Source organism: Melanerpes formicivorus, unplaced genomic scaffold (assembly GCF_026170545.1).
Source record: "Melanerpes formicivorus ecotype bairdi unplaced genomic scaffold, bMelFor1.0.p_v2 SCAF_67, whole genome shotgun sequence".
NCBI classification, from domain to species: domain Eukaryota; kingdom Metazoa; phylum Chordata; class Aves; order Piciformes; family Picidae; genus Melanerpes; species Melanerpes formicivorus.
This window is the reverse complement of record NW_027142419.1, coordinates 1,155,950-1,177,596: the sequence shown is the minus strand read 5'-3', so window position 1 is coordinate 1,177,596 and position 21,647 is coordinate 1,155,950. Positions and strand designations below refer to the sequence as shown.

The window sequence follows — 21,647 nt, the reverse complement described above, 5'->3', positions numbered from 1 at the left end:
TGTCCTATTTCCTAACACCCCCCTCCAAAACCCACTCCCAACCAACCCCAACCCCCAAACCAACGCCTCCCCCCCCCCAAACAGAAACCCCCAACCCCCCTTTTTGTGGTTTTCCTTTTCCCCCCTTCCTTTGCACAGCGAAGAATCCCCTGAGGGGCATAAAAGCTGCACCCTCATCCCCCGCTCCCTGTCCCCCCAAGCCCCCCAGGCTGGGGTGAGGTGGGGGCAAGGCTTGTTCAAACTGAGGAATCATTAACAAATAGCCCTCCAACTTCCCCAATTCAACTTGACAACCCAAAGCAAAGCAAACAACCACCACCAAGTGGGGGGGGGTGTGGAGGCAGAGCCAAGGCTGTGGCTCAACAAGGCACCTGGTGTCTCCAGCACAGTGCACAGCGGCGGAGGAGGGGCTTTGGGCTTGATGCCAGGCAGGGGAAGGGGTAATAATTATCAGCAATCAATAACAATAATCATCCCCTCCCCACCCCCCCCCTGAAAAAAAAAAATCACCTTCAAGCTTGACAGCAGCTTTAGGGCTTCCTCCCCTCCCCTCTTTCCTCCCCACCCCCCCTCTAAAGTCATACCTGAGATCTCCCCCGGGGCGGGCGAGGGCTGCGCTAAAGCGAGGGAGGGGGAGCCCTAAAACGCTGCTGGGGGAGGGGGGGAAGGGGGAGGGAGGAGATCCACATCCTGGATTCCCTCTGGGATAAAGGGTTTGGAAGGAAGATTTGGAAGGAAAAAGGGGTGGGGGGGACACACACACCCCCTCCCTGAATTACAGGCCTACCCCCCTTCCCCAATCTCTTTCTCCACCCCCCCCTAAATTATAGCACCCAAAGGGAGGGGGGGAAAAAAACCTCTTACAAAAGCAACTGGGAATGTGGAGGAGGGGGTGGAGGAGGGGGGGGGGGGGCATGGAAAAAGGATGCTTGGAGCTGCTCTTCAGGCCCCCAGTTTTACCCTGGGGATATTTGTGGTTGGGAAAAGGGAGGGGGGGAGGGGGGAAAGGCTTAAAAAGAAAGAAAAGTGATGCAGAAAAATACAAACAGAGTTAAAATCCTTCCAAAACCAACTCCCCAACTCCCTCTCCCCTCCCCCAGACAAAAAGACCCCCAGGAAGCCTGGATGTGCCCAAAGCTCCTCCTACGGTTGGGAACTCAACAAAGCCAGGAAGGGGATGGGGGGGGATGGGGAGGGGGGGGCAAGGGGGAGCGTAGAAAATAACCTCCCCCACACCCTGAGGCTTTGGGAATGGGAGGAGGGGGAAGATTAAAAAACCATGGTGGCTGGCTTGGAGAAGCAGGGTCTGGGGGTGGTCCCTGGGGGGGTCCCCCCTCAGATGGTGCGGGGGTTGTACTCGGGCAGCTTGCGCAGCTTCTCCTTCTCCGCCTCGGACTCGTCGCGGGCGATCACCAGGGAGTGAGCGTAGCCCATGGCCACCTGGGGGGCAAGGGGGGACGCTGAGGCACAGGGACAGGCTCTGCCTGTGTGACCCCTCCCCACCCACACTCCCAGTTTCATCCAGGACCATGTTTGGGCACCCCCAGAGGTTGATGGAGTGGGTTGGGTTGGAAGGGACCTTAAAGATCATCCAGCTCCAGGCCTCCTGTCGCCACCTCCCACCAGCCAAGGCTGCTGAAGGCCTCATCCAGCCTGGCCTTGGACACCTCCAGGGAAGAGGCAACCACAACCTCCCTGGGCAACTTGTTCCAGTGTCTCCCCAGCCTTTACATGGGTGTGATGAGCTCTGTATGGCCTCAGCCACCACAGTTATCTATGGAGTCTGGGTTCCTGTGCCCTCCCCCTGTCACCCCATGGCAGTGATGAGCTGTGTACAGCCTCTGCCACTGTATTTATGGGAACAGGCTGCCCAGGGAGGCTGTGAATGCCTCCTCCCTGGAGGTGTCCAAGGCCAGGCTGGGTGAGGCCTTGAGCAGCATGGGTTGGTGGGAGGTGTCCCTGCCCATGGCAGGGGAGTTGGAACTGGATGATCCTTAAGGTCCATTCTAACCCAACCCATTCTGTGACTTTCTGGGGAGGGAGGGGTGTCCCCAAGAGCCTTGCCACCAGCAGCCCCTGAGTGTGAGGAGTTGTGTAAGGCCTCAGCCATTGACTTTATTTACATGGGGGTGGGGGGATTCCCACTTCCAGTGTCCCATGGGGACAGCCTCAGCCACTATAGGGAAACAAGGGGGGTGCCCATGCCCTCCCTCCAGCACCCCATGGGTGTGATGAGTTGTGTGTGGCCTCAGCTGCTGTATTCATTTGAGGGGGGGGGTGGGGACTGCTCCCCCACTCACCTGCTCTGTGTAGATCCCATCCAGGGTCTTCACCTCCTGGGCAGCCGTTGAGGATTTTGGTTTGTGGTCCCCGTAGCCCTGCCAAGTACAGGGTAGGGGGGGAAAATGATGTGAGGAGGTGGAGAAGCACCTGGTCCTCCCTGGCTGAGGGGAGGTCTTAAGGGTGCCAAGGGGTTGGGAGGGGGTCCCCCAAAAATCCCTCTTACCAGCTCCCCGAAGGTGGGCGAGGGCCCCCAGCTGATGGTGCTCTCATCTGCCGCCACGATGATGCTGCTCTTCCTGCGGCGAGGTACAGGGCAGGGTGACCCCATGCCCCCTCCCAAACTGCCCAGCAGGCAGCTGCACCCCCCAACCACCCCATGAAAACTGGGGTGTTTGGGCAGGGAGGGGGGAGCTCGGACTTACCCGCAGGCCAGGCTGCGGATTTTCCAGCCGCAGAGGTCCTGCACGGCTTTAGGGTACATGGTGGACTCCCGGGAGGTGTTGGTGGCCCCCCAGAAGAACAAGCCACCTGCAAACCCCAACATCCCCTGTCAAGCAACAGCAAAACAGCCCCACTGCCCCCCCCACCCCCCAAAACCGAGGAGGGGTTTGGTGGCAGCCCCCCTGGGGTGCCCACCCGTCTCGCTGACGGCGAAGGAGCAGGTGTAGCCGGCGTAGATCTGCGCTGCCCCGCGGCCGGGGAAGTCGAAGAGCTTCACCAGCCGTGGCACCATCTCGTCCTTCTGCTCAGCGTGGCCCAGCCGCCCGTAGCCACCGAAGCCCCAGGAGAAAACACGCTTCTGAGAGTCCAGGACCAGCTGGGGAGGGAGAAATCTCTGGTGAGACACCCCCCCCGCCCGGAGCACTGCGTCCAGCTCTGGGGCCTCTGTTACAAGAGGGAGCTGGAGGGGCTGGAAGGTGTCCAGAGCAGGGCCACGAGGAGGAGCAGAGGGCTGGAGCTGCTCTGCGGTGAGCAGAGACTGAGGGAGTTGGGAGCAGCAACCCCACGGCCACAAGGCTCATCCTCAGCAAGGAGACAGACTGAGAGTTGGGGTTGTGCAGGCTAGAGAGGAGAAGGCTCCCAGGAGACCTTCTTGTGGCCTTCCAGGATCTGAAGGGGGCTCCAAGAAAGCTGGGGAGGGACTTTTGAGGCTGTCAGGGAGTGATAGGACTAGGGGGGATGGAGCAGAACTAGAAGTGGGGAGATTGAGATTGGATGTGAGGAAGAAGTTCCTCAGGACTGGAAGGGAGCTGAAGGCTCAGCCAGCTCCAACCCCCTGCCATGGGCAGGGACACCTCACACCACAGCAGGTTGCTCACAGCCACCTCCAGCCTGGCTGCAAACACCTCCAGGCAGGAGGCTTCCACCACCTCCCTGGGCAGCCTGTGCCAGGCTCTCACCACCCTCCTGGGGCCGTACTGTGTGGCTGGGGCCGTACCGTGACAGTTTGTTTGGGGCCATATGGTGCGGCTGGGGCCGTGCCCTGTGGCTGGGGCTGTACACTGTGGCTGCGGCCGTATGGGGCGGTTGGGGCCGTACCATGTGGCTGGGGCCGTACCATGTGGCTGGTGCTGTACGGTGTGTTTGGGGCTGTACCGTGTGGCTGGTGCCGTACCGTGTGTTTGAGGCCTTACCGTATGGCTGGGGCCGCACCGTGTGGCTGGGGCTGTACGGTGCGGTCGGGGCCGTATGGTGCGGCTGGGGCCGTGCCCTGTGGCTGGGGCCGTACGGTGCGGTTGGGGCCGTACCGTATGGCTGGGGCCGTATGGTGTGGTTGGTGCTGTACTGTGTGGTTGTGGCCATACCGTGGGGTTGGGGCCATACCGTGAGGTTGGGGCCGTACCGTGAGGTTGGGGCCGTACCGTGTGGTTGGCGCCGCAGGCCACGTCCCGCACCACCACGTTGGGGACGGGCAGGATCTGGCCGTCTTTGGTCTTCTCAATGAAGATGGCGACGCGGCGCGGCACCAGCTCGCAGTCGTACTCGATGCGCTGCGCCCGGGCGATGAACTTCCCGTCCGAGTTGTGCCCTGGGTGGGGGGCCACATGGAAACGGTAATGGGCTTTGTGTCCCCCCCAGACCCCTCCACACACACTTCTGCACCCCGTTATTTCCACACCCACTCCAGCAAACCCTCCCCCACACCTCTTGCAACCCCTTTGTGGTTTGTGGACAGTGCTAGAATGGGTTGGGGCTGGAAGGGATCTCTCAAGCTGCCCCAAGGGAGGTTGAGGCTGGAGGTGAGGAGAAAGTGCTTCCCAGAGAGAGTAATTGGCCTTTGGGATGTGCTGCCCAGGGAGGTGGTGGAGTCCCCAGCCCTGGAGGTGTTCAAAAAGGGAATGGATGTGGCACTTGGAGCCATGGTTTGGTTGTCAGGAGGAGTTGGGTATTAGGTCATAGGTTGGACTTGATGATCTCTGAGGTTTTCTTCCAACATGGTTGATTCTATGCTGGCCTTGAACACAAGTCCTGGGAGGAGTGGCTGAGGGAGTTGGAGTTTGTTTGGTGTTCAGAAGAGGAGGCTGAGAGCAGAGCTCATCACTCTCTGTGACTACCTCAAAGGAGGCTGGAGCCAGCTGGGGGCTGATCTCCTCTGCTGGGTGACAGGTTGGACTTGATGATCTCTGAGGTCTTTTCCAACCTCATTGACTCTATGATTCTATGATTAAAGATCATCCAGTTCCAACCCCCCGTCCCCACAACCTCCAAACCCACAACCTGCCTACAAAAGGCACAATATTGGAGCAAAGTGGTTTGCATTTTCTTACACTCCTCAGGGAGACAATTAGGGAATGGTTTGGGTTGGAAGGGCTCTTCAAGCTCATCCAGTTCCAATCCCCTGCCTCAGCTGAGGTCATTTACCCCCAAACCCACAACCTGCCTACAAAAGGCACAATATTGGAGCAAAGTGGTTTAAAGTTTCTTACACACCTCAGGGAGACAATTAGGGAATGGTTTGGGTTGGAAGGGATCTTAAAGCTCATCCAGTTCCAACCCTCCTGCCATCTTCAGGGACACCTTCCACCAGCTGAAGTTGCTCAAGGCCTCATCCAACCTGGCCTTGAACACCTCCAAGGAGGGAGAATCCACAGCCTCCCTGGGCAACCTGCTCCAGTGTCTGCAGCCTGCTGCAGCTCTTGTTGTGGTGGTGGTCGAGGGCCAGCTGCCCAGATCATAGAATCACAGAGATGCTGAGGCTGGAAGACAGCTGTGAGCTCATCAAGTCCAACCACTCACCTGGAGCTCCAAGTCCCACCACTCCTGCCAAGCACTGCCACTAAACCAGGGCCCTCAGCATCACATTCACACCTCTTTCAAAACACCTCCAGGGATGGGGACTCCACCACCTCCCTGGGCAGCCTGGGACACTGCCTGAGAACCCCTCCTGTGAAAAAGTTTCTTCTCATGTCCAACCTAAACCTCCCCTGGGGCAACTTGAGGACACCTCCTCTCATCCTATCAATTGCCCTTTGGGAGAAGAGACCAACCCCCACCTGGCTCCAGCCTCCTTTCAGGGAGTTGTAGAGAGCCAGGAGGTCTCCCCTCAGCCTCCTTTTCTTCAGGCTCAATAACCCCAGGTCCCTCAGCTGCTACTCCCCAGCCCTATTCTCCAGGCCCTTTCCCAGCTTTGCTGCCCTTCTCTGGACCTGCTCCAGCCCCTCAATGTCCTTGGAGTGAGGAGCCCAAAACTGAACCCAGAACTGAAGGTGTAGCCTCACCAGTGCTGAGTACAGGGGGACAATCCCTGCCCTCCTGCTGACCCAGGCCTGGTTGCTGATGGCCTTTTTGGCCACCTGGGCACATTACTGACTCATCTTCAGCAATCACCACCCCCAGATGGAGCAACTGAAGCAGGAAACTTCCTTCCTTCCCTCTCCCAACCCCATAATAGCTCCAAAACAGCATCAAATCACCCCAAACCCAGCTCCATACCCAGCTGCCCATACTCCGGGCACCCAAAGGAGTAGAGGTTGCCTTTGCAATCCATGATCATGCTGAACTCAGCCCCACAGGCCAGTTTGGTGATGGGCTGCCCATTGTACATGATCTGCAGGAGAAAATGGGGCAAAAAATGAGAAAAAAAGCTAACCTCCCCCCCCTGAATTTCCCAGCGGGGAACCCCCCAAAATCTTCCAGCCTGGGGCTTTCACTTCCTCTTTGCATCGATTTGCATCCGAGCTGCACAGGAGGCAGCCTCCCTAGGAGGGTTGTGCTGTCCTGCAGGGGTTTGGGCTCTGCTAAGGTGTATTTTTAGCGAGAAAAGGACCCCAAATTGCTGTTTTTTTCCCCCAGAAGCCCTGAGAAGGAGCAGTGATACCTGCGTGGGGCTGGGCACGGCGTCCGTCTGGTTCCCCAGCCCCAGCTGCCCCATTTTGTTCTCCCCGAAGGCAAACACGGAGCCGCTCTCTGCACAAGCAAAACAAGGACATAGCATTGGGGGGGGGGGGCAAACTGAGCTGACTGCAGCCAATTTGCCTCCCCCAAATGAGATGTTTTTAAACACCAACTCCCCCACCCCATTACCTGTCAGTGCTAGGGTATGGTTCCTCCCACAAGCTGCCAGCACGATGGCTTCGCCCCCCAGCACCTCGATCAGCTTGGGGGCCTCCACGCGCTTCGTGTCCCCATGGCCCAACTGCCCCTTCTCGTTGCGACCTGACCCAAAACCATTGTAGAATAGAACAGGACAGAACAGAACAGAACAGAATAGAATAGAACAGAATTAACCAGGTTGGAAGAGACCTTCAAGATCATCACGTCAAACCCATCAACCAATCCAACCCACCTAACCAACTAACCCATGGCACCAAGCACCCTATCAAGTCTCCTCCTGAACACCTCCAGGGATGGTGACTCCACCACCTCCCCAGGCAGCCCATTCCAATGGGCAATCTCTCTTTCTGTGGAGAACTTATTCCTAACATCCAGCCTAAACCTCCCCTGGTGCAGCCTGAGACTGTGTCCTCTTGTTCTGGTACTGGCTGCCTGGGAGAAGAGACCAACCCCCACCTGGCTCCAACCTCCCTTCAGGGAGTTGGAGAGAACAAGAAGGTCACCCCTGAGTCTCCTCTTCTGCAGGCTAAGCAACCCCAGCTCCCTCAGCCTCTCCTCACAGAGCTTGTGTTCCAAACCCCTCACCAACTTTGTTGCCCTTCTCTGGACACCTTCCAGCAAGTCAACCTCCTTCCTAAACTGAGGGGCCCAGAACTGGACACAGGACTCCAGGTGTGGCCTAAGCAGTGCAGTGTACAGGGGCAGAATGACCTCCCTGCTCCTGCTGGCCACACTCTTCCTGATGCAGGCCAGGATGCCATTGGCCCTCTTGGCCCCCTGGGCACACTGCAGGCTCATGTTCAGCCTACTATCAACCATTACCCCCAGGTTCCTCTCTGCGGGGCTGCTCTCAGCCACTCTGACCCCAGCCTGTAGCTCTGCCTGGGGTTGTGGTGGCCAATGTGCAGAACCTGGCACTTGGATGTGTTCAATCTCCTGCCCTTGGCCTCTACCCTTCTGCCCAGCCTGGCAAGGTCCCTCTGCAGAGCCTCTCTACCCTCCAGCAGATCAACTCCTGTCCCCAGCTTGGTGTCATCAGCAAATTTACTGATGACGGACTCAATGCCCTCATCCAGATCATCAATAAAGATGTTAAAGAGCACAGGGCCCAGCACTGATCCTTGGGGCACACCACTGGTGCCTGGCTGCCAGCTGGCTGTGGCACCATTCACCACCACTCTCTGGGCTCAGCCCTCCAGCCAGTTCCTAACCCAGCTCAGAGTGCTCCTGTCCAAGCTGCAAAACTGGGAGGGATGATTTGGTTTTTGGGGTGTTTTTTGGGGGGGAGGGGAGGGATTTGGAATACAGGGGTTTGCCCCCAAGCTCACCCCAGCTCCAGAGCTTGCCCTCGGCGGTGATGAGGAGGCTGTGAGCGGCGCAGGGACCCGACACCACGCTCCTCACCTGGATACCTGAGAGACAGCCGTACCTGTGTGGTCCCCACAAGTTCTGGCCCAGATTTCGATAGGCAACTGGAACAATCAGGAGTCAAAATGTTAATTAAGCAAGACAATTAATTAGAATAGCAAGCCAGGAAACCAAAAAGGACCCAAACCAAAAAGGATTCAAACATTTCGTCCCGGAGGGGGTTTGCTTGGGAAGTTTGCTGCATCCCAAAGTCTGGCCCAAATGGTACTGGTGTAAAGGAAGCTCTCAAAAATGATTCATTAATAAGAGTGATAATTAAATATTAATGAATTAAAAAGAAGTTGGGGAGGGGGGGGAAAGTAATGGGATGGGAAGGTATAGAGAATAAAGAGTGTGTTTATTTTGCACAGCAGGAGAACCAGGTTAGGACCTGGGGGTGGGGGTTTGGCCCAGATTGGGTCACTGTAACAAAAACAACCAACCAACCAGAACCTTGAAACTGTTAATTAATAAAACTAGTCATTAAATATTAATGAATGAAAAGCAGCAGGGAGGATGTTCAGGGAACAGAAAGGTATGGGAAAAATAAACAGCTTGTTTGTTTTGCTCTGCAGCGGGACCAGCACGACCCACAAAGCAGATTCCAGCCCCGAGCTGTGGCCCAGATTGTGCAGCTGTGGAAAGTGGCAAAACACAACCTTGGAAATGAATTCATTAATAAAAATAGTAATTAAATATTCATGCATTAAAAGTAAGCAGGAGAAAATAATGGGACAGGGAGGTGTTCAAAAGAAACACCTTGCTTATGTTGGGTTGCAGGAGAGCCAGCACCTCCCACCCCACCCCCCCAAGACTGCAAGCCCAAATTGTGGCCTAGATGATGCAAGGTGGGGGGGTGGGAGGAAACAGCCTTCAAAATGATTAGTTAATAAAATTATTAATTAAATATTAATGAGCAGAGGAAAAAAATATGAAGGACAATAATGAAATATAAAGCCAGGGGAAAAAAAAACCATCCACAAAGAAGCAGGAAAAAAAGTGGAAGGTAGAAAGTAAACTGCACAGAAGATCTGCTGGGTAGGTGTGGGATGGGCATCCCAAATGACACAGCTAGGAAGAACCCCCTGCCAATGATTAATTAATTAAAAATCATAATTAACTGTTCAGGCATTAAAAATAGCTGGTGAGGAAAGAAGAGCACAGAAAGGCAGAGCAAATGAGCAGCGTGGTCAGTTTGCTCTGCCGGGGCACCTGCAGCCCAGATTCAGGACCCCAAGTTTTGGCCCAGATTGTGCCACTGGAAGCAAAAAAAATAACCTTAAAAAGATTAATTAATTAAGAATTATTAAGTATTAATGAATTAAAGTCAAGCAGGAAGAATATTAATGGAATAGAAAGGTATAAAGAAATAAAGAGTTAGTTTATCTTGCTGTGCAGGAGAAGCAGTGGCAGTTTCATTTCAGATTGGGACCCCAAGTTTTGGCCCAGATTGTGCCACTGGAAGCAAAAAGATAACCTTAAAAAGATTAATTAATTAAGAATTATTAAGTATTAATGAATTAAGGTCAAGCAGGAAGAATAGTAATGGAATAGAAAGGTATAAAGAAATAAACAGTTAGTTTATTTTGCTGTGCAGGTGAAGCAGTGGCAGTCTCATTTCAGATTGGGACCCCAAGTTTTGGCCCAGATTATGCCACTGGAAGCAAAAACCTAAACAACCTTTAAAAATTAATTAACATATTAATTAAATATCAATTAAAGAAACATCTAAACAAAATCCAATGGATTCAAAGCATTTCATTGCAAAGGGAGGATTCAAATCATTGAATAGCAAAGGGATTTGCTGGGCTCTGGTGCAGCCCAAGTGCTGGAGGAGATGATACCAATGTTAAAAGATAAAAGCCCCCAAACTCTAAATTATTAATTAATATAAATAATTATTAGATATTACTGCATAAAAAACAAGCAGAGAAAAATAGGAATGGAACAGAAAGGTACATAAAACCCAAACCCCAACATTGTGTCTATTCTGCTTTCCAATGCACCCCAAATGCCAACCCCCAAGTTGGGGCCACTGCAGGAAAAAAAAAAGGGGGGGGGAGGGGGAGGGGAGGGAAAAGCCACCCTCAAAAGTACTAATTAATAAAAATCTTCATTAAATATCAATGCATAAAAATGAGCAGAAACCCTGGCACACAACACAGAGGCCTAAAGGAGAAGCAGCGTGCTCGTTTGGCCTTGCAGGAGGTCGGGTGCACCCCAAGCTCTGCCTCAGAGGACGACGTGCAGCTCTCAACCCCCCCCCCCCTCCTTGCAACTCCCAAATCATTAATTATTAAGAACTAATTAATTATTAATGCACAAAAAATAAGCAGAGAAAGGGAATGAAATATCAAGGCACCAAAAAAAAATCCCAGCAGCAGGTTTCTTTTGCTCTTTAGGAGACCCAGCACAGCCTCAATTCTGGCTGAGACTGCGCTGTGCAACTGTTAGCTCCCCTCCACACTCATTAACTCATAAGATTAATTAAGTATCAATGCCTCAAGAAGCAGCAAACACTAATTAAAGGCATAAAGGAGAAGCAGGATGCTTCAGTTTGCTCTGCAGAAGGGCCCAGCACCCCTTCAGCCGGGGCCCAGGTGGAGACGCAACTGGAGCTCCTCCTCACGTTAATTAATGCCAATTAGCAATGCTAATTATTAATCATTAAGCCCCCAAACAGTTAATGAGCAGAAGCCCAGGCCCTCACCTTGCTGCTTAGGCACTTCTTTGCGGCCAATCAGGTCCCAGTTGGTGGCCCCGAAGATGAGGAGCTGTCCCCGGGCTCTGGAGCCCTCCAGCTTCTGCAAGGAGAGGGAACATCAGGGACATGGGGACGGGGGGGGCAGAGAGCATGGGGGGGCACTGAGGGCATCTGGCACCTTGTAGGGGGACAAGGGGGATAGCAGGGACTTCAGGGGACATTGGGGATGTGGGGATTGAGGACATCATCAAGGGCATGGGGAATGTGGGGGACATTGGGGGACAGGGATGTCATGAGATCACATGGCTGACATCAGGAACGTAGGGGACACCAGTGACATGGGGACAAGGGGGGACATGAGTGAGCATGGGGAGGCACTGGGGACATCTGGGACCTGGTAGGGGGGACATGGGGGGAGAGCAGGGACTTCAGGGGACATTGGGGATGTGGGGATTGAGGACATCATCAAGGGCATGGGGAATGTGGGGGACACTGGGGGACATCAGGGGACATGGATGTCATGAGATCACATGGCTGACATTAAGAACATAGGGGACACCAGTGACATGGGGACAAGGGGGACATAAGCAAGCATGGGGAGGCACTGGGGACATCTGGGACCTTGTAGGGGGACATGGGGGATAGCAGGGACTTCAGGGGCTTGGGGACACTGGGGGTGGGGGACATGAGATCATCATCAAGGGCATGGGGAATGTGGGGGACATTCGTGACATGGGGGACACCTGGGATGTGGGAGGCATTCCATGGGGGAGATCAGGGATATGGGGGATATGAGAGGGACATGGGGACAAGGGGGGGACATGAGAGCATGGGGAGGCACTGGGGACATCTGGGACCTTGTAGGGGGGACATGGGGGAGAGCAGGGACTTCAGGGGACATTGGGGATGTGGGGATTGAGGACATCATCAAGGGCATGGGGAATGTGGGGGACACTGGGGACATGGATGTCATGAGATCACATGGCTGACATTAGGAACGTAGGGGACACCAGTGACATGGGGACAAGGGGGACATAAGTGAGCATGGGGAGGCACTGGGGACATCTGGGACCTTGTAGGGGGGACATGGAGGATAGCAGGGACTTCAGGGGACATTGGGGATGTGGGGATTGAGGACATCATCAAGGGCATGGGGAATGTGGGGGACACTTGGGACATGGGGGACATTTGGGATGTGGGCGACATCCTGTGGGGGACGTGGGGGGAATCAGGGATATGGGGGACATGAGATCACAAAGCTGACATTAGGCATGTAGGGGACACCAGGGGATGTTGGAGACAGGAGACAGCAAGGAGTCATGGTGGGGCATGAGGGATGTGGGGGACATCAGGGATGTGAGGGGACCCTGGGAACATAGAGGACATTAGGGACACTGGGGACAGGGGAGACCTGAGGGACATGGTGGGGGACAGAGGCCATGGAGAACACTGAGGTTGTAGGGGACATGTGACATAGGGTATGCAGGACATCAGGGGTGTGGGGGGGACAGGGGATGTAGGGGATCTAAGCAGGGACATGGGGGGCAGCAGGGATGTGGGGGACACGGAGGACATTAGGGATGTGGGCAAAATCAGGGACATGAGGGGCACTGGGGGTGTGGAGGCCATCAGGGGGCAGGGGCATGGGGGATGTAGGCTACTGGGGACATGGGGGCCATAGGCGACATGAGAGAAGTGGGGAACATGAGGGATGTGGGGGACATGGAGGACATTAGGCACATGAGGGATGTGGGGGACACTGGGGACGTGGGGGACACCAGGGGCACAGGGGCTGTGGGGGACATCCAGGACCTGGAGCCCATTTTTCAGCACCACCTCATCCAACTGATGAGGACAGGAAGAGGCTCAACGGGGGGCACTAAGGGGTGATATGGGGGGGCCCTGGGGGTGTGCAACGTGGGGGGGGTCAGTGAGGGAGGCAATTCTGGGGAGCACCTTGGGGGCTGTAACAGGAGGGGGTGCATTATGGGGGTGAAAGGAGGTGGTGCCTTTAGGGGTGCAGTGGAGAAAGCAATAAAGGGGGGGCAGGGCTGGGGGTACAGTGTGGGGGTGTACTGGGGTGTAAGGTGGGGTGCAAGGCGAGCTGCATTTGGGGTGCAGTGGGGAATACATTTGGGGATGCACTGGAGGGGTGCCAAGCAGGACCAGTTAGGGGGGGTGCAAGGGGAAGGTGCAAAGCAGAGGGTGAAAAGAGGGTTCAGTGTGGGGGTGCAAAGGGGTGGGGGGGTACAAAGGGTGCTCAGTTTGGGGGTGCAAAGAGGATTCAGTAGGGGAGAGCAGAAGGGGAGGGGTGCAAAGGGGGTGCAAAAGGGGTTCACTGTGGGGCTGTAAAGGGGGTTCAAATATGGGGATGCAAGGAGGAGACTGCAAAAGTGTTCAGTGGGGGAGTGGGAAAAGGGGGGAGGCAAAGGGAGGCTGCAGAGGTGGGGGTGCAAAAGGGGTTCAACATGGGGGTGCAAAGTGGGGTGCAAGGGAGGGGTGCAAAAGGGGTTCAATGTGGGGGTTCAATGTGGGGTGCAAGGGAGGGGTGCAAAAGGGGTTCGATGTGGGGGTGCAAAAGGGGTTCAATATGGGGGTGCAAAAGGGGGTGCCAGGGAGGGGTGCAAAAGAGGTTCAACATGGGGGTGCAAAAGGGGTTCAAGGTGGGGGTTCAATATGGGGTGCAAGGGAGGGGTGCAAAAGGGGTTCAAGGTGGGGGTTCAATATGGGGTGCAAGGGAGGGGTGCAAAACGGGTTCAAGGTGGGGGTTCAATATGGGGTGCAAGGGAGGGGTGCAAAAGGGGTTCAACGTGGGGGTGCAATGGGGGATGCAAAAGGGGGGTGCAAAAGGGGCTCAGGGTGGGGGTGCAAAGTGGGGGTACAAAAGGAGTTCAGCGTGGAGGTGCAAGGGGGGATGCAAAAGGGGGGTGCAAAAGGGGCTCAGGGTGGGGGTGCAAAAGGGGCTCAGGGTGGGGGTGTAAAGTGGGGGTGCAAAAGGGGCTCATGTTGGGGGTTTAAAGTGGGGATGCAAAAGGGGGGTGCAAAAGGGGCTCAGGGTGGGGGTGCAAAAGGGGCTCAAGGTGGGGGTGTAAAGTGGGGGTGTAAAAGGGGGGTACAAAAGGGGTTCAACGTGGGGGTGCAAGGGGGGATGCAAAAGGGGCTCAAGGTGGGGGTGTAAAGTGGGGATGCAAAAGGGGGGTGCAAAAGGGGCTCAAGGTGGGGGTGTAAAGTGGGGGTGCAAAAGGGGGGTGCAAAAGGGGCTCAAGGTGGGGGTGTAAAGTGGGGGTGCAAAAGGGGGGTTCAAAAGGGGTTCAACGTGGGGGTGCAAGGGGGGATGCAAAAGGGGCTCAAGGTGGGGGTGTAAAGTGGGGGGTGCCAAGGGGAGAATGCAGAGGGGACTGCCAAAGGCGCTCAGCGGGGGGAGCGCGGGAGGAGGGGATGCCAAGGGCGGCTCCAGCGGTGGGGGTGCCGAGGGGCTCGGCTGTGGGGGTGCAAGGGGGGGGAGCCGAAGGGGGGTGGCCGCTCACGATGCGCTCCTTGCTGTGCTCGGGCTCGCAGATCACGACGCTCTGGCCCCTCGCCGCTCCTCCGGCCGCCCCTCCGGCCGCGGCCCCCCCGGGCCTCCCGGGCCTCCTGCCGCCGGGGCTGCCGTCCCGCGGCCTCCGCTCCCGGGGCGCCTCCTCATCGCTGCTGCCGCCGCTGCTGCCGCCGCCGCCTCCTCCCGCTCCGCGCTCCGGCCGCGGCCTCCTCCTCCCTCCTCCTCCCGCCGCCGGGCCCGGCCGCCGCCTCGCCGCCGCCGCCGCCGCCGCCCCGTTCCCCGGGCCCGGTTCCCAGGGCGGCCCCGCCGCCTTCCTCCGGGGCATGGCGCCTGCCGCGGGGCGGGCCCGGCCGTCACACACCGGCGGGGCCGCGGCCGGGCCCCCCCGCCGCACACAAAGGCCTGGGGGCGAGGGGGGGGAGCGGCCCCCCCCCGGCGACGGAGGGGGAGGTCGAGGGGGAAAAGGGGAGGGGGGGCTGGGTAAAGGGGTCGGCAAAAAGGGGGGGGTCAGAAGGGGGGGGTCAAAAGGGGGGGGAAGTAGGGAGGGGGTCGAGAGGGGGATGGGGAAAGGGGGAGTCAAAAGGGTCAGCTGCAAAGGGGGGGCAAAAGAGGGGGTTAGGAGTGGGGGGTGCAAAGGAGCGACTTGAGAAAGGGGGGGGTCAGGAAAGGGGGAGTCAAAAGGGGGGGGGAAGTAGGGAGGGGGGTCGAGAGGGGGATGGGGAAAGGGGGAGTCAAAAGGGTCAGCTGCAAAGGGGGGGGCAAAAGAGGGGGTTGGGAAGGGGGGGTGCAAAGGAGCGACTTTGAGAAGGGGGGGGTCAGGAAAGGGGGAGTCAAAAAGGGGGTGTCAAAAGTGGGGGGGGTCGAAAAGGAGGTCAGGAAAGGGGGGGGGCAAAGGGATCAGCTACAAAGGGGGAGGTTAAAAGAGGGGGTTAGGAGTGGGGGGGTGCCAAGGAGCGACTTGAGAAAGGGGGGGGGTCAGGACAGGGGGAGTCAAAAAGGGGGTTCAGAAGTGGGGGGGTCGAAAAGGAGGGCAGGAAAGGGGGGGGGCAAAGGGATCAGCTGCAAAGGGGGAGGTTAAAAGAGGGGGTTAGGAAGGGGGGGCTGCAAAGGAGCGACTTGAGAAGGGGGGGTCAGGAAAGGGGGAGTCAAAAGGGGGGTGTCAAAAGTGGGGGGGGTCGAAAAGGAGGTCAGGAAAGGGGGGGGGGGCAAAGGGATCAGCTGCAAAGGGGGAGGTTAAAAGAGGGGGTTAGGAGTGGGGGTGCCAAGGAGCGACTTGAGAAAGGAGGAGGTCAGGGAAGGGGGAGTCAAAAGGGGGGTTCAGAAATGGGGGGGTCGAAAAGGGGATCAGGAAAGGGGGGTTCAAAAGGATGAGCTGCAAAGGGGGGTTAGGAATGGGGGTGCAAAGGAGCGACTTGAGAAGGGGGGGGTCAGGAAAGGGGGAGTCAAAAGGGTTCAGAAGTGGGGGGGGTCGAAAAGGGGATCAGGAAAGGGGGGGGCAAAGGAATCAGCTGCAAAGGGGGAGGTTAAAAAGAGGGGGTTAGGAATGGGGGGTGCCAAGGAATGGTGAAGGGGGGGACAGAAAAGGAGGTGCAAAGAGGGGGGGGATGCAAAGGGACCCCCATTTATAAGTGGGGGGGGTTCAAAAGTGGAGGTGCAAAGAGGGGGTTTAAAAGGGGGGGTGTCAAGGGGAGGTAAAGGAAATAGGGGGGGATGTCAAAAGATGGGGTTAGGAAGTTGTGTGTGTGAAGAGCTAACTGCAAAGTGGAGGGGGGGTCAAAAGTGGGGGTGAAAAGAGGGGGGGGTCAGAAAAGGAGAAGTGCAAAGGGACAATTTGTAAATGGGGGGGTTCAGGGGTGGGGGTGCAGAGGGGGCTCAGGTTAGGGGGAGGTCAAAGTGACCAACTGTAAAGGGGGAGTTCAAAAGTGGGGGTTAGGAAAAGAGGGGGGGGCAAAGAGGTGAACTGGAAAGGGGGGGCTGGGAAGGGGGGAGCAAAAGGGATCAACTGCAAAGGAAAGTGGGTGCAAAGGACCCATTTGTAAATGGGGGGGGGGAGTGTCAAAAGTAGGGGGGCTTTCAAAACGGGGGTGCCAAGGGGGTGGGGGGGGATGTCAGGCAGGGGGGTGTGCAAAGGGACCATTTGTAAAAGGGGGGTTCAAAAGGGGGGGGGTGCAAAGTGACCAGGTACAAAGGGGGCAGTTAAAACCGGGGGGGAAAGTGGGTGCAAAGTGATCAACTGCACAAGGGGGGGGGGGGGCAAGGGGGTGTTAATAAAGGGAGGATGCAAAGGGGAGATCCCAAAGTGGGGGGGGGGTGTGGTGTGGGAGAAAGTGGTGCTGAAAAGGAGTGGGGGGGGTTGCAAAAGGGGGAAGGGGAGGGGGTTACAAAGAAGGGGGGGGGCAGAGGGACGGTTGGTAAAGGGGACTGCAAATGGGGAGGGGGGGAGGGTAAAAGTGGGGTTACAAAGTGGGGGTGCGAAGAGGAGGGTTATGAAGTGGGGGTGGATTAAGAGCGGGGGGTAAAGGGGCAATTTGCAGAGGAAGGGGGTCGCAAAGGGGGGGGTGGGGGTGCAAAGGAAAGGGGGGGTGCAAAGTTGGTTTTGGGGGGGCGGGGGTGGGGGCTTCAAAAGGCCGATTCGCAAAGGGGGAACCAGGGCTTGAAAGCCGGGGGGGGGGTGGGGGGGAGGGAAGAAGAGTTGCATGGCAAGAAACCGGCCCGGAGACAAAAGCCCGGCACCCCCCACACACACACCCCAAGAAGGGAAGCACAGCCTGGGAGTGTGGGGGGGGTCACATCCTCCCTCCCCCCTTCCCATCACCCCCAACCCTCCTTCCAGCCCCCACCTCCTGGTAGCTGGGGGGGGGGGGGGGGGGTGGTGATTCCCGGGGTTTGTTTAAGGCGGCGGAAGAGGACGGGGGGGGGGGGGGTGTTCAATTTTGAGGAGGGGGAGAACGCAGCAAACCCTTTCAGCCCTTTGAAAGGGGGGTGGCGGGACGAGGGGGGGGTGGGATGTGCGTGCAGCCCTCCCCCCCCCCCCCTTTAAAATGTGATTTCCCCTTTATTATCACCGGGAACAATGGGACCCTTGTCTGGCCCCGTTCAACCACGTGGATCCGCTGCCTTTTTTTCCTTCATAGTGGGGGGGGGATGGGGGTTGGGGGTGGGGGGGAGGAAGGAGATCAGCCACAACACTTCGAAAGCTTTAAAACCCCCTCCCCTATTCTTCCCCCCCCCCTTTTCTCCCCCCTCCCCATTGATTCTTTACCCCCCCCCCCATCTTTCCCCCCCCCCCCAAGTTGCAAACCTGCTGGTTTTGTTTTAGGGCGAGGGGTGCCGCATCCAGAAAGCACCAATTCGGGGCCTTTTGGGCTGTATTTTGGGTGCCGTTTCCTGTTGCGGAGGAAAGCGGAAAAAAAAAAGAAGAAGAAGAAGAAAAAAAAAAAAAAGGTGATTTTTTTCTGATTTTTTTTTTTTTTTTTCCCTCGCTTCTATTCTTCCCCCCCCCCTCCCCCCCCCCCTTCCTTTTTCTTCCCTTTCAGAGCCCACCCACCAGATGCGCTTCAGATGTAAATAACGAGGCGGCCGCGGCGAAGGCTGCGGTGCAAAACAGAAACACATGTAGGGGCAGGAAAGAGGGAAATTAAACAACAGCAGCAACAACAACAACCAAAAAAAAGAAAGAAGAAAAGAAAAGGAAGAGATGGAGAAGCTTTGGGAAGAGGAAGAGGCTGGCGAAAAAGAAAAGACCCAGCCCAGCCCGGCTCGCACAGCTCCATCTTTAGGGCTGGAAGACTCTGGGAGAGAGAGCTGAAATCTTGCTGGCGGTCAAGCGGGGAGGATGCTCCTGCAGCCCCCCTCCCCAACTCGCTGCCTTTGGTTTTTAGTCGCTTGGTTTTGTTCCCTTTGCTGCTTTATTCCATTTTTCTAAGTAGAGTTTATTTTTCGATTCCTTATTCAAAGTTTTTTCATTCATTTTGAAGTTGGTTTTAGTTTGATTTAGTTTGATTTTGAATCATTGGTTGAAAGGACTTTCAGGAGTCAATTTTCTAATTCCTTTTAAAAAGCCTTTTTAAAGAATACTTTTTAGTTCCTTTTGAATGCCTTTCGTGTATTCATTTTTAATTCATTTTAAAATTCATTTTCATTCATTTTCAATTCCTTTAAAATTCATTTTTAATTCCTTTAAAATTAATTTTAATTAATTTAAAATTAATTTTAAATTCATTTTTAATTCATGTTAAGTAATTTTTTAATTCCTTTTAAAACTAATTTTTAATTATGTTAAAATTAATTTTAAATGCTTTTTAATTAATTTTTAATTAATTTTTAATTAATTTTTAATTTTTTAGTCATTTTTTAGTCATTTTTCAGTCATTTTTCAGTCATTTTTTAGTCATTTTTCAGTCATTTTTCAGTCATTTTAAATTCATTTTTAAATTAATTTTTAATTAATTTAAAATTAATGTTTAATTCAATTTTTAATGCACCTTAATTACTTTTTAAGAAACTAATTCATTTTTTATTAACTTTTATATTAATTTTTAATTATTTATAAAATGAATTTTAAATTAATTATAAATTCCTTTTTGAGTTCCTTTTTGAATTCCTTTTTGAGTTCCTTTTTGAGTTCCTTTTTGAGTTCCTTTTTGAGTTCCTTTCTGAGTTCCTTTTTGAGTTATTTTTTTCAATTAATTGTTAAAATATTTTTTAATTCATTTAAAAATTTTTAATTCAATTTATCATTAATCTTAATTCCTGTTTAAGTAATTTTAATTCATTTTTATTAACTTTTATATTCATTTTTAATCATAAAATTAATTTTAAATTAATTATAAATTCATTTTTAGTAATTTTTAATTATTTTTTTTATTCATTCAAATTCCATTTAAATTAGTTGTTTTAATTCATTTTTACTTAATTTTTAATGCATTTTAAATTAATGTTAAATTCATTTTTAATGCATTTTTAATTCATTTTTAATTACATTTTAATTCATTTTAAAGTAATTTTACTTCCTTTATAATTCCCTTTAAATTCCTTTATCATCCCTTTTCCCTTACTTTATAATTACCTTTTCATCACTCTCTAATTCCTTTTTTATCTTCAATTTTGAAATTCAAATTTTAATCCATAAAAAAAAAGTGAAACTACTTTTTCAGTTCCATTTTTGATTCATTTTAAAATTTAATTTTAAATTTAAATTTTAAATTTTCTTTTTTAAATTCAATTTTCAATTAACTTTTCGTTTCGCTTTCAAATTTAATTTTTAATTGAGTGTTTCATCCTTTACATTTTTTTAACGTTCATTGTTAATTCATTTTTCCATTGAAAAATTTTGACATGTAATTTAAATTTGTTTCCCCTTTTTAGACCTATTTTTATTCCTATTTTTTATTCCCATTTTAAAAATGGTTTTTTTACTCCTTTTTAAAACCCCTTGCTTGTTTTTTGATGCTTTTAAAAATACCTTTTCCCCTTTTTTAAACTAATTTGTAATTCCTTTTCTTAGTTCCTTTTCATTTCTTCCTTTTTTTCAATTCAGCATTCTTCAATCCAGTTTTTATCCCTTATTTTTATTCCTTTACTCCTTTTTTAATTCTCTTTCCCCCTTTTAAACTAATTTTTCATTCCTTTTAAAAACTCCTTTTTATTTATTCCTTTGTTCACCATTTTCAACTCATTTTTTCATTCCCTTTTAAAATTTCCTTTATTCCTGTGTAAATTCAGTTTGTATTCCTTTATCCCTTTTTTATTCCCTCTTTATTCCTTTCTTATATTCCTTTATTTCTTCCCTTTTCTAATTCCTTTTTGAAATTCCCTATTTTATTGTTACCTACTTTTTATTCCCTTCTTATTTTTTTAATTCCTATTTTCCTTATTTTTTCCTTTTTTATCACTGAAGGAGCTGGGGGGGTTGAGCCTGGAGAAAAAGAGGCTGGGGAAGGGTCTGGAGAACAGGGTTGGTGGGGAGGAACAGCTGAGGGAGCTGGGGGGGTTGAGACTGTAGGAGAAGAGGCTGGGGAAGGGTCTGGAGAACAGGGCTGGTGGTGAGGAGCAGCTGAGGGAGCTGGGGGGGTTGAGCCTGGAGAAAAAGAGGCTGGGGAAGGGTCTGGAGAAAATGGTTGGTGGGGAGGAGCAGCTGAGGGAGCTGGGGGTGTTGAGCCTGGAGAAAAAGAGGCTGGGGAAGGGTCTGGAGAAAATGGTTGGTGGGGAGGAGCAGCTGAGGGAGCTGGGGGGGTTGAGCCTGGAGAAAAAGAGGCTGGGGAAGGGTCTGGAGAAGAGAGCTGGGGAGGAGCAGCTGAAGGAGCTGGGGGTGTTGAGCCTGGAGAAAAAGAGGCTGGGGAAGGGTCTGGAGAAAAGGGTTGGTGGTGAGGAGCAGCTGAGGGAGCTGGGGGTGTTGAGCCTGGAGAAAAAGAGGCTGGGGAAGGGTCTGGAGAAAAGGGTTGGTGGGGAGGAACAGCTGAGGGAGCTGGGGGGGTTGAGCCTGGAGAAAAAGAGGCTGGGGAAGGGTCTGGAGAAAAGGGTTGGTGGTGAGGAGCAGCTGAGGGAGCTGGGGGGGTTGAGCCTGGAGAAAAAGAGGCTGGGGAAGGGTCTGGAGAAAAGGGTTGGTGGGGAGGAGCAGCTGAGGGAGCTGGGGGGGTTGAGACTGTAGGAAAAGAGGCTGGGGAAGGGTCTGGAGAACAGGGTTGGTGGGGAGGAGCAGCTGAGGGAGCTGGGGGGGTTGAGACTGTAGGAAAAGAGGCTGGGGAAGGGTCTGGAGAACAGGGTTGGTGGGGAGGAGCAGCTGAGGGAGCTGGGGGGGTTGAGACTGTAGGAAAAGAGGCTGGGGAAGGGTCTGGAGAAAAGGGTTGGTGGGGAGGAACAGCTGAGGGAGCTGGGGGGGTTGAGCCTGGAGAAAAAGAGGCTGGGGAAGGGTCTGGAGAAAAGGGTTGGTGGGGAGGAGCAGCTGAGGGAGCTGGGGGGGTTGAGCCTGGAGAAAAAGAGGCTGGGGAAGGGTCTGGAGAATAGAGCTGAGGAGGAGCAGCTGAAGGAGCTGGGGCTGTTGAGCCTGGAGAAAAAGAGGCTGGGGAAGGGTCTGGAGAAAATGGTTGGTGGGGAGGAGCAGCTGAGGGAGCTGGGGGTGTTGAGCCTGGAGAAAAAGAGGCTGGGGAAGGGTCTGGAGAA

At 53.5% G+C, this 21,647-nt stretch overlaps 1 protein-coding gene across 1 annotated transcript; it reads right to left on the bottom strand.

Moving 5' to 3' along the window:
* Nucleotides 1–101: 101 nt before the first annotated feature.
* Nucleotides 102–18,192, bottom strand: RCC2 (regulator of chromosome condensation 2). The gene is made up of 14 exons (XM_068162724.1): nucleotides 18,034–18,192; nucleotides 17,788–17,873; nucleotides 14,476–14,816; nucleotides 10,955–11,048; nucleotides 8,166–8,309; nucleotides 6,808–6,939; nucleotides 6,602–6,690; nucleotides 6,217–6,331; nucleotides 4,146–4,312; nucleotides 2,920–3,100; nucleotides 2,706–2,811; nucleotides 2,507–2,579; nucleotides 2,301–2,378; nucleotides 102–1,440 (listed from the first exon to the last, which is right to left on the bottom strand). The coding sequence occupies exons 1-14, from the start codon at nucleotides 18,099–18,101 to the stop codon at nucleotides 1,336–1,338; spliced, it is 1,779 nt and encodes a 592-aa protein (XP_068018825.1). The 5' UTR covers nucleotides 18,102–18,192; the 3' UTR covers nucleotides 102–1,335.
* Nucleotides 18,193–21,647: the final 3,455 nt, after the last annotated feature.